Source organism: Cygnus atratus, chromosome 15 (genome assembly GCF_013377495.2).
Source record: "Cygnus atratus isolate AKBS03 ecotype Queensland, Australia chromosome 15, CAtr_DNAZoo_HiC_assembly, whole genome shotgun sequence".
NCBI classification, from domain to species: domain Eukaryota; kingdom Metazoa; phylum Chordata; class Aves; order Anseriformes; family Anatidae; genus Cygnus; species Cygnus atratus.
The window spans coordinates 10,151,840-10,167,316 of NC_066376.1; the positions used below are offsets into that span (position 1 = coordinate 10,151,840).

Here is a 15,477-nt window from a genome sequence, read left to right on the forward strand (position 1 = left end):
GCGAGCTGCTCCCGGAAGAGATGGGAGATGTAGTTGCCTGCGTTTTCTGCGCGCTAAGAAACTACACTTCCCGTCAGCCCCTGTGCCGCCCTTTCATTTCTACAGGCTCCACCTCCGCTTCCGGGGGGCAGACGGGACATGTAGTCGGCGTCAAGGCCTCAGACTGGCCGAGAACTACCCGTCCCAGCAGGCCCCGCGCCAGCGCTCCCTCAGGAGACGCTTGTGGGCCGCCCCGCGGGGCTCTGGGAAATGCAGTTCGCAAAGGAGCAGCGGCGGCAGGTGACGGCTCCGCGGTCCTTCGTGCCCCGTGAGGGGCCCGGGCGGCAGCCGGGCGGGACGGGCGCGGCCCCGCCGGGGCAAGGAGCGTGTCCCCGCCGGGCTGCGGCCTAGCGCGGGGCGTGTGTGCCTGACTGGATTTCCCCCACACACCCGGCCCGGGGCCAGGTGAAGGCGTGCCGGCCGTTACCTGTGGAAAGCTGCCCCTACCCAGCCTCCTGAAAGCCGAGGTTGGGGGTGACAGCGTGGAAACTGCGCCGCTGTTACCTCCGTGTGCCCTCACGTTAAGGTTCCTAACCATGTCTTCTCCCATGCGAGGTGCCTGTGAACGTTGTGCAAAGGTGGCCGTGGGCCGACAGACGTCTTAAAGGTTAGGAGTTTGACATTTCCACAGCACACCGACTCAGTTATTGGCTATCATGAAAAAAGTCCATTAAGTTAGGTTCCCCATGATCTTGCCAAGTACTGAGACCCTCGACTGGTAAGGCTATGAGAACTTCTATTCAGAAACAAAACAAGAAAAAAACACACAACCTATAAGTTACGTATCTTCGAAGGAGAAGGGAAGGAATAATAGGAAATAATTTGGTTGGTAGGCCGGACATGGCAGTGGCTGTGTTCTGGCTTGGAAGGTTAAATATAGGTGTTCAGAGCTAGCACCTGGGAAAAGGGAGGCTGCTGGAGTGCTCGCGGGCGAGGACTGAGGCACTCACAGCGTTATTTATGTTTGGATGCTTTAGGGCAAGTCACAGAGTTGTTTTGGAAGTAGACGGCCTTAAAACTAAAATATAAAGATCCCCATTCAGTGCAAAATCCACTGCAGTTTGGGCTGCAGAACTGCAGAAGCTCTCCTGATGTGGCATTTACATGACTTTATGCTGACTGAAGAAACTGGACAGTTTCTGGCTGCACATGAGGAGCAACATGTAAGCCCTTGACAAGCAAAAAATTCTATTTGGTAGGTAATGTATGTGTTAATGCAGAAATGTACTTCTAACTGATCATATCCAGGGACAACTCCAGTGTGAAGGGCAGCACTTATAAAAGCTAAAAAGAAAAACTCCCCACCAACACCACAGATAATTAACTTGAAAGAAAAAAAAATCGTGATTATAGACTATACACCTGGTTGGTGAAGGTCTTTCCTTCAATCGCCATTGGCTTAGCATCACCAGGACCTAAAAAATAAGTTTTAAAGACCTTGTAAAAGCTATTGTCTGGTTATTCCCTGGTCTGGTTATTCTAGCTCCTTTCCAGTTTTCAGGCACACATTGTCAGGGCTTCTATTATTCAAAGTTGAATGTAATTAGGAAGATTCTAAATACTACAACAGTAACACGGGTGAGAAGGCTATAGGAGTAAGAGCAGCTAGAATCCTAATGAACACCTTGAGATAGGATTCTCTACTTTTGAAATTCTTTTTTCTAAATATTAACCTTTGCTTGTTAGGTGACATTTGTTGACCAGTAGGTATCTGCTACATTTCATTTAGTATGGAAACAAGGCTTTTGCATTTTTTTTTCTCCCTATCTGTAAGTCTGTTACTAACTTTTGAAAGCATTGTCCAGCTTCAGCAAATTTCACAAGAGATAAAAGTTAATTAAATTCTTTCAGTTTTTGTGGAAAGAAACAGCTGGATAAAGCAACAAGATTTACATTGGTAATTTCACTGAGGATCAGACAGAAGTAAAATCCTCTTCCCTAGTGATAACATTTGGAACAAAAAAGGAGCTCGGGAGTTACCACTGTTGAATAATAGATAAAAATCCGTGGAAACCAAGCTTCGTGAATTCTGCTGACAGAGTAGCTTGCTATTGTACACTTTTCCTGTCGTTAGAAGCATTTAATAGCTCAGGTTTATAGTGACTACAATGCTGCATTGCAAGCTTTTTTTTTTTTTTTTAATTTGAGCCTTGACAAAGCCTGCAAGTCAGGAAAGGCTTAACTGGAGACAGGTACTACATTTTTCAGAGCAATTAAGGCTTATTTTAGGATTACCAGCACACAGAACATGTAGGCAGCAATTCTTACAAGCACTTTGGCATTCCTTAGAAAGACTTCCTAAATATTTTTGAAATAGAGCTTTGATCTGACAGCTCCCAAAGTTGTGCTACTCCTTCTTCTCCCTTCTTAGCTTTTTTTGTTTTGGGGCACAATTGCATTTTGGTCAGAGGTATGGAAGTATGTATGACCGCTGATTTCAGGGGAAAATAATTATGTGTGGTATCCAAGATTCCCTCCTTTCTTGACAAATACTTATTTCCCAGGTACTTGCTAGGATATAAGCAATTAGCCCACAGAATTTCAGAAGATGCCAAATGTCCTTCAGAGTGTACAAACCTGTTTTGCAGGCTGTGTCACACACAGGAATTATGTAAACTCAAACACGAAGTTTTTAACAGGGCTAGTAGTTTGTTTTTCCACTTGGGAACAGCTGGTACTCAAAACAAAACCTAAGTGGAATCACGATAATTTTATTGGCAAAATATTGACTGGAATGTAAATAGTGGTGTTCTGTTGAGGTTTTAAAGCATTATAAAATCTTTCTGGGTTTAAATCTCTTTGCATCACAATGTTTAGAATAAATACACTCTCTCTGCTTTTAATAAATACCAAAAAGCTTTTCTCAGTGAGAACCACCTATATTCATCACCACCTATTAATCATCAAATCATGGCTGATTTGCATTATCAAAGCACTGCTTAGAAAATAAGTGATTGGGTCATGTCAGGGTGAACAAGCTGGGACTGGAGGGCAGAGAAACTGCACCCCCCCTCAGTCGCAGTTCTACCCATCCCTGCACTGCCTTCTAGGTCTTGTCAGACACTTCGCAGAATGAGTTCATCCCATTAATCTACCTAAAGAATGATCTACTTTCTTTTTCCTCCTGGGCTACTGAAATGAATCAACTCTTAAGATGTTGCAAATGCCAGAGCTGGTATAAAGTAAGAGTGGGGAAACAATACTTCCTTTTTTTTAGTGATAGCTATTCATATATTAAACTATCTTGGGTACTTTCCACAAGTTTACCACTCGTTTCTAGCCTGTGATAGGTCAATCCTATAGCAGTGAAATGGAAGTCCTCGTTCATATAAAATTAGGACTAGTATTCTGTACTCCAGTAGAACCTTTCATCCAAGGTTCTTACAAACACTTTGCACCCTAGCAGACATACCTATACATATCAGTGTTTCAGTTATGTGAACTGAAGGTGAAAAGAAAAATATTTTTCCCTAGACAGCTTCACACAAGTTCACAGCTCCAAACAGTCAACAGCTCATCACCAATATCTAAGCCCATTGAACTCCATAAAGTAACTAAGGGGGGAGAGTAGTTTTAGGGTGCAGGATTATCAGGAAATTGACTCAGTTTGCCTTGAGATCAGATCAATTCCTGAGCTGTTGCAACATGGGGAAAGAAAGTATTTGGCTGAGATTGGGAGGAGCAGGAAAGGAGTAAGACCTCCCTTTCTGGTGTAGCAGCAAGCTGAAATTCAGCTGACGCACTGTGACGCCATGCTCTGAAACTTAAAAGGTATTCAAATATGTACATTAGTTATGCACTTAAATGAGTAGCCTGATATTTAGAATTGCTTTGAAGTCAGATTGAGTCTTTAAGAACAAAGCCAAAAGAACAAGTTATTTACCTGCGAGGAAGAAAAGGCAAAAGATGCAAGATAAATTACTAACATTAGAAGAATAACATAGGAAACAGTGCTCAGCTATGACACTGCCATTACAGAAGCACAGCTCTTCATGTGAAGCACATGCGAAGGAACAATCCCAAAAGGCATTCTATACATGGAATTTAACATTACATAAAAGAAACAGGTGGGGTTAGATGAGTCCAGACAGTTTTTGTGACAGATACAGATTAAGGATGTACTGAAATTCAAGTGATATACCTCTCTCGAGGGAAAACTGCATTATATATACATATATATATATATATATTTTTTGGACTAACTTTCATAGTATTCACCAGGCCTGACACAGAACTGAAAATAATGAACTAGTTTAAGTTTGGTTAGGTGCCAGGAAACTATAAAACAATACTTCTAAACTCTGACAATTTCTCTTTCCAGGTAGTCTCTGGAGACGTAGCTGAGAAGTAGAGACACCACCGCCACCACATTATGTTTCGGCATGATGGCTTTTTCAAGAGCTGAGTCTACCCTAAGTTCTGCGCGTGTTCTCAGAAGTGTAAGTGAATGACAAAGAGGCTTTTATATTTGCACGAGACCATGTATAATCCAGACTGAGATATCTTGACCTGGAAATGTCTTTTCACCGATTTGTTTGCTCTAACCCTGCTATTTAACAAATGCTGTTTCAGAGGCTATTACTCTCCCTCTGCTGGACAGTCACATGATTGCTGTATTTGTGTTTTACATTCAGTCTTTATTTTAAGCTCTCTGACTGGAAGAGATATAAATAAAGTTCTTCTTTGGCTTTCCTAATGTGGGAAAGCATAAGCTCTCTTCCACAGTCCAGTTGTAGAATTACTCCAAGCTAACAAATGGGTATCCTCAAAGGAATTCAGCAACTTAACTTTTACATTTTCATTGTGGGTTGGTGAAGAGTGCTTCTGACCTTGACTCCTCTTTCCAAGGCCTCTAATCTAGAGTTAAAGTTTTTCTTTCAGAGCAGTAAAAGCACGTATTGCAGGCTTTATAAGGGGTATACAATCAATTGTTTGTACTTTAGAAAGCAAAAGAATTACACAGATCTGTATACCAAAATACCACACTATACTTCTTTGTTTCCATGTTCTCATCTCTCAAACGCTCCAGATGCTCAGCTCATTATCTTCCAAGATGGTCACGTGTTTCTCACTTTTATATGTGGACACAACATTTCATTCTTTTGCTTGTACATCTCTAGAAATAAAGACTGAAAGGTCTTCTTCTAACAAGAGCCATCTCTCTCTCTCTCTCTCTCTCTCTCTCTCTCTCTCTCTCTCTCTCTCTCTCTCTCTCTCTCCCTCTCTCCCCCCCCCCCCCCCCCCCCCCCCCCCCTTTTTTTTCTTTCAGGTGACTTTAAATAGAGTTCTCAGCTGAGCGATCTATAGCTTAGCTAGCCTGTTGTTTGGATTTGAAAAATCTTTAAGATGGACGCTAGCTAGTTCCTCATTCAAGGTGCCTCCCTTTGCATGTTCAGTCATGGCAGTTTACTCCTTAGGCAGAATTTCCTTTGTGGTTTTGATGCCACAATCCTCCAAACAGATAAATAGTACGGTGAGATGGTTCAGTTAAGTAATTTTGCTATTGAAACTGTTGTTTATGTATGTTTTTTTGTTTTGCAATCAAAGATCAAAATAAACAAAGATCGGGGTGTTTATAAACCTTATGACAATTGAAAATGTTGTAAATAGCAAAAGGATTACTTAACGTGGAAGGAATGTGCTGAGCAAAGAACGCATCCAAGGAAGGGAAGAATGAGATCACTTTAATGATGTATACAGTGACTGAGTTAGGAATTTAAGTGATGGGGGAATCTGTTTTGAAGAAAGGCAGACTGTGTGGTTTTAGAGCCAGGTGTAGGATCAGTGGGAGGAGGTGTCATTTCAGTTAAGATACTGAAGCAGCTGGAAATAAATCCTGTTAAATACAACCCAGATCTGTGTTCAACTGTTCCTATGCTTTCATCTTGTTACTTTGTTAGCAACATTGTGATTAGGAAATTAACCTTCTGCTTCATCACAGTAATTTTGCTTTCACCCATAAGTTTGTCGGATGTGGCGAGTAAACATTATGAGCACAGTATGTATAAATTCTGTGGAAGTGACAAATTGAAACAGAGTGTATTTTGGCTCACCTGAGACAAGTTTGAGAATCTCAGAGGCTGGGATGCTGACTTGACGGAGCAGCAATGGCAACTTTTAAGTTCCAGGTCCTCAGAAGATTTTCTTCCACTGATTATAAGCTAGTGTTTTTCTAAAATGGAGTTAAATAATGGAGAAAATTTACAATTCTGGTTACCATCGAATAGTCAGGCTTTTAGCTTGATGCAAAGATTTAAAAAAAATGCAGAAAAAGCAGTTAGCATTTAAAGTGGGGCTTACAGTCTAACATAGATAGATGCACAAGGCAAGTCCCTACTATCAGAGTTCAGCTGTACCTGATACAGTTTTGCCAGACTGTGTTAGCAAAGAATGTTTTTGTGAGATAATGAAAATGTTGATCTTGGCTCTGAAAATATCCATATAGGCTGTTAATGCAGGGTCCACAGAATGCTGTGTAATCACACCTTTTTTTATGGTATCAACTACCTGACATGCAGAAGCTCAGAGTTACCATGTCTGCTGTTGGGTTCCATAACATTTCTAGGCCAGATCTCCTGCATTATACACGTGGTAAGAGTTTTATTGCACTCATGTTTCATACAGAAATTTTATGTGCTGTATCCTGGGAAGTGGGAATAGAAAATAAGTTCCATGTGGGATTTTCATATGCTTCCCCCCCATTAATTCTCCAAAATTTCAGTGGAGGGAACATTTTGTCCATTAGCGATCCTGTAAGATTTTAGTTTCAGCAGTGACTAAAGCAAAATGGCATTATTGCTAAGAAGAGAGAACATAATTTGATTTTTAATGCTCTTCTATAGCTCTTTATCATGTTGTTGCAGGAAGTAGTTATTTTGTTATGAAATCCTGAGAATGTAATAGTGAGCTTGTTTCTAGATAGAACTAATTACTCTGGAATCATTATTATATGCCAGTATTTTTATGCCAGAAAATGTCATTTGCATAGGGAATTATTCTGGAATAGGGATAACTAAACCAATTAGAATTTTCCTCCTGTTTCTGGGGAGAGCACATATTGGCAACGTGAGGCCCTACAAGGGAGTTTGAAATAAAGTAATTGTTGTTACCTAAACTTGTCCGCAGAGACGGAATGGCTAGAAAGTTTGGCTAAACCTATCAGAAGAAACAATCTTGTCAGACTGTAGTGTCTGCTAAGCTCTTCATGTCATTCATGAGTGTTCATGCACATGTATTTTTCTTTTAACTCTGTTAATCCTGTTGGGATTATATCGCTGATTAATTTTATTTATTTATTTTTTCCCATCTGCAAAGTCACTAAAATAGTAGTATGTGGGAGATTATTTTTGCAATACAAAATGTAAGTGCTTACACTAAGAAACAAAGGAAAAACTATGTTCTGTGGAAACTATTGCACCATCATAAAAATGTCACTGGCATTTTAAGAAGTATTAGCTTAATCCAAACTTCCTTGCACATTTATTGTTTTATGCATTGTCCTTAGTAGTTACGTAACTATGTTGGCACATGTGGAATATCAGACAAATGAAAAGATCATCTTCCTTCCCCAGAGGGAAAGCCTATTAACACTGATTTTCTTTTCTATGTAGTTCTTCTTTTCTGTAACTTAGCTTCTAGCTAAGGAAGCTTAGAGCATAGTAAAGGATGCAGAAGTTTTCTGACATTTAGTTGACAATGTTTGTACCATAGCTATTTTAATTACTGCTTTTAAGGAACATTTCTTCTTTGAGTTGCTGGTTTTTGTTTTTAATCTTTTTTGGAAATACCAGATGTAGCAACAGCAACATCACTCTTTTCAAAGCAGTGGTCTAATTAAAATGTGCTGAACCAAACAGGCAAAATCCACATTTTGCACTGTGCCTGAACAAAATTAAACAATATTGTGCCTAAAAACAGCATTGTTCGTTGCTGCATGTAAAAGTTGATGTGCACAACGGATCCTTTAACAACCCCTTTCTTTTGTTTATTAACAGTGTGTACCCTATTCCTAGAACAGTTTATCTCCTCCCAGCCATAACATGTACAATTAGCAGAGTATGGATTTCTGAAAATAATTGTTTCAGATGATTTTAATGCTTTTTAAGGAGATAACTCTCTGTAAGACTGCTGTTCCTTGAAGTGCAGAAACTTTTGGGAAGAAAAACTGGTGGTTTTTCTTTTGTATGTGCATTCATCTCAGAGATTTTTAGGATTGTTGTGATGAGGCCATTTATAAAGGACTCTTTTCTTTGGACTTTCTTGGTAAATAGCTTTAGAGAACTGGGAGAGGACCAAGCTTGTACTGCCTATACTAAACAACTTGAAAGTGTATGTTGGTTAGTTGCCTTAGTTGGGGGGGGGAAGGGGGTGGAATTACATATGCTACCCAGAAGAGCTGTATCAGCACAAAATGACCGTTGTAGAAGCAACTCTACAGCCAGCAGAATTCTGCTGTAAGCCTTAGCTAATGTTGTTTGTGAAGGGAATGGAATAGCCCTAGCAGAAAACCCTCCTTTGCTTGTTAAATGCTATGTAATTATGCCAACAGAATTTCTGAAGTACAGCCAGGCAAAGAAGCTGGCAGAAGCATGAAAAGAGAAATCCCAAGCAGTGTCAAAACAAAGCTTAGTTGTTGAAGTTGTGTGGTATGTAGACCTTGAGCCAATGATTTGAGAGATGAATTTCAGTCTTTATGTTTTATTACTGACAAAATAGTATTATTTTTTTGGGTATTCTGTCCAGAATTTTCATTTTATTATTTCAGTGTTGAAACTCATAGGTGTTTTTTCTTTTTTTTCTTTTTTTTTTTTTTTCAAATTAAATAGTGAAAGATAAAATTCTCCTTACCTATGCTTCAGAATACTGTAGGGTGCAGAGCAGGACTATCCCTTTCACTAACACCAAGACATTTAATCGGTTTAGCTGTATATAATCTACCATGTCTCTGATGACCTGTAGACCTGTCTGACTAATTAGACATAAATCGGCTTTGTGCCAAAATAGCCTGATTTAGAATATAGCTCATTACCTTCGAGTGACAAATTATTTTAAGACTCACAATATTAACAGTTCTGTGTTTCATACAGTAGGTGTATTCAAGTAGAAGGTCAGCAATGTCAGTTTTGGAGGGAGAGGTATTTTACGTCATCTATGCAAAAAAAAAAAAAAGCCATTGACAGTAAGTAAAAGCAGACCTACTTCTTATGGAGTAGGGAAAGAGAGGAAAGAATTGAATAGCAAAAATTAAGTAGTTGTGAAGTCTAATACTAGGAAAGAAAGCTTATTTTAATAGATTCTGTGAACCAGAAGACTGCTATTGGAGACAGACTATCAACTACACAAGATTTTATCTTGGAAAGAATCCTCACCTCAATTTGTGATATATGTGATTTGAGCCTTGTGTTTTCCATTTCTCTTCTCCCACAGGTGGGGAGAGTTTAGGTTATTAGTGCACTGGGTTTGTTGACACTGATGAAATAACCAATTAAGACATACAGCAACCATTCAGCAAAGTACCATTTCTGTGCAGGAGGAAACTACAGGAGCTCTTCAAGGTTTGATGTAGGGACTAATTTAATGTTTTGATTAATGATAGCACAAGAAGTAGGAATAGGTTCATGAACTTTGTGAACTAATTTTGAAAGCATTATCAACACGAGAACTGCAGATACTATATTAAAAGGAGTATATGTCCTTTAGGATTGAACAGAAACAGGATGAAAGTTATTGGCTTAGAATGCGATGTTTTTCACTTAAGGAATGGAAACTTGCATCACAAGTTGAGAACTCATTAGTTAAAATTGGAAATGAGAGAAGATGTACATGAGGTGCAGTGAATGATCAACATATAACTTTTGGGGCACGAACGTGACGTGATTATAGAAAAAAGGAAAATGCAGTCTTATGTATACCAAGAGAGATTTCTGTGAGAAATTGCAGTGGCTGGGTGCCACCATGCAAGACTCAAATACTGAATATTTCATGCAATTCTGATTATCCATGTTCATGACATGCATTCAGACAGATTCAAAGAAAAGTGAAATACAGATGTAATGAAGTATTATATGAAAATGGATTAGGTGAGCTTTTTATGCTACAAAGGAAGCAAAAAGAAGAAATGCTGCTGTTCTTTCGAGACAGGAGAGAGTGAAAAGAGAAATTACTATAAAGAAATACAGTGATACAGTAATGAAGGAGAATAAACTGGTCAACAGATAATGGAAATCCTGTTTTTTTTTTGTTTGTTTGTTTTTTAACCGTGGAAATAATGACATTTGGAATGGTCTTTCTGGTAAGTTTATTGTCCTCTAATGGGGATGCATACGGGGGAAAATTCTACTTCTCTGTAGAATCACTCTTCCATTCAAAAAGATTCTGAAGAAGACAAATGGCACGTAAAGGTGTTCTGTTTAGCAGTACCCAGCACTAGCAAGCAAGTTTCAAGGATCCTTTCTCCATGCTAACAACGCTGTATTGTTAAGGAGTTTATCAATTATCATTGTTCAAACGTAACAGTACTATTTGTGTTGCCTACTTGGGATTTTTACATGCTATTTAACAACAGCATTTTGTCATCTCTCAGCAAAATACTCCCCACTGTCAATCTGAACATCCTTCTCTTCTTTGAGAAACTTCAAATCAATATGAAAATGCTGTGAACCTACATATTTAGCAAAACTACTTTGTTGAAGAAAGCTAGTATTTGAAATTAACGTAATTACACAATTTATTCAAAGTAATATTTGAAATTAATGTACTTATATAATTTAGTCAAAGGTCAAGACGACAACAACAAAAAAGCCAATGTTATTGCTGTACTTAAAAATGAGGCAAGAAAACTGTAAAAACCAGCCAAAACAGAGAGAATCCCCCCATATCCCTAGTACACCTGAGGGAAAAAAAAAGCATGAAACTGATTAAAGAACTGGTTCATTCATCTGTTGTGGTGCACATGTGATTTCCGTAGTCCACTAAAATAATGTTAAAAACTTTCAGCAGCTGTGATATAATTAGCATTTTTTGTAATTTGAGAGCTGTAGATTTCATGAGGAATTTTACTATAGTAAAGACTGTAGGATATAATCCTACAGATATAGTATTGTGTGGCAGCCAGCTGCAGAAAACAATAGAATTAGGCAGCTGATTCCTCTCTAAAATAATAAGGTCTCAGTACAAGTTGTATACATGAATATAAAAATACAACAACAATGGGAAGTTGTTGGAAAATATTCTATAAAATTAGAGAGCACTTCACTGAAGCCAATGGGATTATATTGATAGATTAAAGCATGGGAACCAGCTTTCCTGAAATTACAGTCTATCCTGAAATTCATTCATCACACTTTGGGATACCATGAAGATACCTTCATGAACATCTGCCTTCTTCAGAGCACGGTTGACCATGTGATTGTCTTCTCCATGACTAAAAGGTTAAGCAGCATCTTCAAAGCAAAAACTTCAGTCACTCTACGGATAAGCTACCAAGTGGTGCTCCATCATAACTAGGAATGATACTCTAGTGCTAACTTAGGCTTCCTCCCCTAGAGTGTGAATGTATGAAGCAAGAATTAAATCAGAAACAGTTTACGACTCTAGCACCAGCACTGACTTCACAGTGACGTTTTCTGCATCATTCACAGTCTGTATCAATGTTTTCTTTCAGCACACCTAAATCAGATTTTGTCAATTCATGTATAGTTACTATTAATCTTGAATAGACAGAAAAGCCTGTAATAGCCTACAGCTGTGCACCTGGCCTATAGGAAAAAAAGTGAGGAAGCTACAACAACCTATTAAATCTGCTAGAGACTAGAATACAGATTGCTTTATTAGACTATTTCACTAAGAACAGTTTTTGCATTCCCACATGGTGAATTTCCTGGGAAAATGTCTCAAACATAGTAATGTGGTATGAAATTATGATTCCTTATACAGTATTTTTCTCTTCCCTTTCTGTAGTCAAAAAAGCAATTAACTTAATCATATCAAGGAGAAACTTAACTATAAATAAGCCTGTAATTCTAATCAATCTTCAGTAGTGCTACTGGATTGAAGCAGTTATTGCAGCCTGCTAGATGACTAACTTTGTGCTTAAAAGAAATTCTATTAGACAAAACGTCCATGCAGATGTAGGATGTGTAAATTATCTTAATTGTAGAGGTCTACTGTCAAGGCTCTTAATTCATGGGAGGAGACCAAATATTATTTTCAGAAATGTTACACTCCCTGCATGTATACAGATAAATCTACAGATGCTCAGTGTACCCCATCACCTGGCTGGGAGGGAGGTGTCGTGTGTGCTCTGCCACAAGAATGAAATCTATGGCTCACCTATTTCACCGTGGTGGGTACCACAGTTTTAGAACAGCATAGGTTCTGCATTACATTTAAAAATAAATAAACAGGTAATATTTTAGATAAAAAATATCACATGTTCATTAGGTCTTCTTTACTCATTACTCATATAAGCATGGTTATAAGCAAAAAAGAAAAAACAAAACAAAGAACCCCCCCAAAAAACAGCCAGTTGAAAACCCAAAAGTGAACCAAGCAAAACAAGTCACCCAAAACCTAATAGACTAGATAAATGAGGCTACTTTGGAATTCAGGAGCAACATGCCAGTAACTGAACCTCCGTATTTTGTCTATCCATTCTAGTTGAAGGTCTTAGATGTATTTGGTACAATACAATGTTGTTGTTGAACTTTTACTTTTAGAGTATCTTAGTTAGAAAACCATTTACAAAAAGTAATTCTCTCATCATCTGTGTATTCTAAATATTATTGTACATACAGAGAAACAAGTACAAAGGAAGTTGTCTGAAGTTGCAGAATGACTCAGTGGCACACCTAGAAACTGGATTGTTCATATCTTGTTACTGCTGTGCCTTCTGCCTCTATTTTTTCATCTCATTCCCTTTGGACAGGGACAGAAAAACAAAACATAAACATTTCATAGTCTGCAAATTACAGGAAAACACTTACTGCAGCCTATCACCTTGAAAAAAACCACAAAATTCTAAAACCAAGAAAAATTATTGTGAGGTTCTGTTTGGAGATCCTCTTGCTTTTCTACAGCTTGTAATGTTTAGCACCTGCTCAAGAAATGTCTTCTATAAATAACCATTTTCTGTTTCAGACAGAATTTACATTGAAAATTATCTTGGTGCAGCTGTTCTGTTTTTTCTACAATTGTGATTTGCCAAAAAGGAATATTAATTTCTTGGGGGCCTCAGAGTTGAACCCTTTTGACATGATGCTGTGTAGTAGAGCTGTGATCAAAGTCTGTTGCTGCTAACAGTTCTTAGAACTGCTAAAACGGAGACTTGAAAAGCCCTTTGTAGATGGTCCTCACTCTTTTACCATTTCTGTGGCTTTTCAGTTCCGTAATTACTGACCCTGATGGCACACTGCCCTAACAATGAATACTTTGATAATCTGGTGCTCTCTTGTAAGCCTTGTCATCTTCGATGTTCTGGTACGCCACCACCTTCATGTGAAAACTACTGTGATAAGAGTAAGTAGTTTTTCTGCAGTACTTTGTAGCTATGCTGGGCATTTTCATGTTGTATTTTACATAGATTCATATACATAAAAACTTAAAAAAGATAATCTAAAACCTGGAAGATGTTTATCAGAATAATATTTAGGCTCAACAGTATTAAAGAAATGTACAGGATATCAATATATACATATTTCAGTACTGTATGAGTATGTTTGAGTGTGTTAAGAGTAAACTGTTAAAGCTCTCTAGCTTTACTTATGCTGTCACTTAAAAAAAATAGCTGTTGCTCCTTTGATATAGAAATTTTATGTATTGGGCACGTGTTTACTGTTCATTGGTTATTGCTTACGATGAATTTAATGCATCTCTTTATTTCATAAGGTACTGATTCAGGTGGAGTTCTTTGGATTTGTTTGGGCTTTGGAGTAATTTTAATGCTCACTTTATTCACATTAATGGTCTTGTTTAAGTGGAAGCGCCTAAAGCAACTAAAAGAAAAACTGAAAAACACAGGTGAATAAATATGATTCTTTATCAAATAATTAAGTTGTTCTACTTTCTAGCTACTCTTATAACGTAAACACATTACATATAACATATTCCAGATTCTGATAACTGTCTGTGGATTGTTTCTTATTTCTCAGATAGTCTTAATGAAGTTATTAAAGTTATTAGGGAGTAAAATATACAGATGGTGACTTGTAAAAGGAGCAATCTCTGTTTGTTAGTTCTAGATCATGTCACGACTGTATTTGGTTACTTATGTATACCTGGCTTAATTGCTGGTGTTTGAGAAATCACTTAGGAACCTTAAATAGCAAATGATTGTTTTAATGGCTTCATTCTCCTCCTATTGAATAGAAAGGTAGAGGATACACATTTAATATTGGCATTCCATCTTAGAAGAAACTAAATAATGTTACTTAATTTTCTGGCCTGTGAGAAGTGTATGTGGTATATTTTGGGAAGGTGGAAAAATTTTGTAAAATGTAAAAATAATTTACACTGGTATTTGTGGAATGTTCAGCCAATAAATTGATTTAAAAAAATTTAAATTTAAATTTAAATTTAAATTGTTAAAAAAAATTGATTAGAAAATATGTATTTGATAACTTGAATGCTTATCCTGAAATATAGGGGGGACATTGTCATAGAACAAAAGATTATTGTTTATAACTGTGTCTTACAACTTTCACTGCATCTTAAAACTTTCACTAAGGCTAGGAATACAGGTGGAACATAAAGAAACTTGGATCCTTAATAACTGTATGTCTGGTATAGCATGATGTATGTACTAAATTAACTTTTGTATAATTACAGGCTCTTCTGTGGAGCTGAATGATGTTCTGAAGGCTAATACAGAAAGCAGTGTGCAGACAGATGGAATTAGACACTCACTTCAAAGTGAAACATTAATGTATTCAGTGGAGGAATGCACTTGTAGTGACTGTGGCTTGGTAAAACCTCAGACTGGCTGTGAAACTTCATTTCCATTACCAGCTACAGAAGAAGGAGCTACTGTTCTAGTCACAACAAAATCCTTTGATTACTGCAACTATATTCTGGGTGCTGCGTGTCTATGACAGAAGTAGTAAATTTTTACTGCATAATAATAATTCAGTTATTCGAGTATAGCTATTAATCTTCATAGTTAGAGTTAGTGGGGAAGGCTAGTACATCTTCCTTTTAGACCCTGCATCAAACTTTCATTGATATTGTCATATTATTTTAAATTCTTTGGTCAAATTTTTTTACATTATTCTCAAATACCAAACTAGTGACTGGAATTTTTAAATTCTGAAAGTCCCTATGTACAATGGCTCTTTCAGTACTTTGAGATTGTATCTACTTACACCAGATATATGCAAACTCATCAATAAACAATCTTGCAATTATATGTTTCATGATAAATTCAGATCTTACGCTGAAAATTGC

At 37.6% G+C, this 15,477-nt stretch overlaps 1 protein-coding gene across 1 annotated transcript; it reads left to right on the forward strand.

Annotated features, from left to right (window-relative positions):
- Positions 1-512: 512 nt before the first annotated feature.
- Positions 513-15,285, forward strand: TNFRSF17 (TNF receptor superfamily member 17). The gene is made up of 5 exons (XM_035548862.2): positions 513-646; positions 4,361-4,478; positions 13,420-13,554; positions 13,924-14,055; positions 14,863-15,285. The coding sequence occupies exons 3-5, from the start codon at positions 13,440-13,442 to the stop codon at positions 15,123-15,125; spliced, it is 510 nt and encodes a 169-aa protein (XP_035404755.1). The 5' UTR covers positions 513-646; positions 4,361-4,478; positions 13,420-13,439; the 3' UTR covers positions 15,126-15,285.
- The last annotated feature ends 192 nt before the right edge of the window (positions 15,286-15,477 follow it).

Bases quoted from the DNA above. Each gene is read 5' to 3' on its own strand.
- TNFRSF17 (XM_035548862.2), top strand. From the start codon at position 13,440: ATGGCACACTGCCCTAACAATGAATACTTTGATAATCTGGTGCTCTCT. The intron at 13,555-13,923 runs GTAAGTAGTTTT...TTATTTCATAAG, and splicing joins TGAAAACTACTGTGATAAGA to GTACTGATTCAGGTGGAGTT. The intron at 14,056-14,862 runs GTGAATAAATAT...GTATAATTACAG, and splicing joins AGAAAAACTGAAAAACACAG to GCTCTTCTGTGGAGCTGAAT.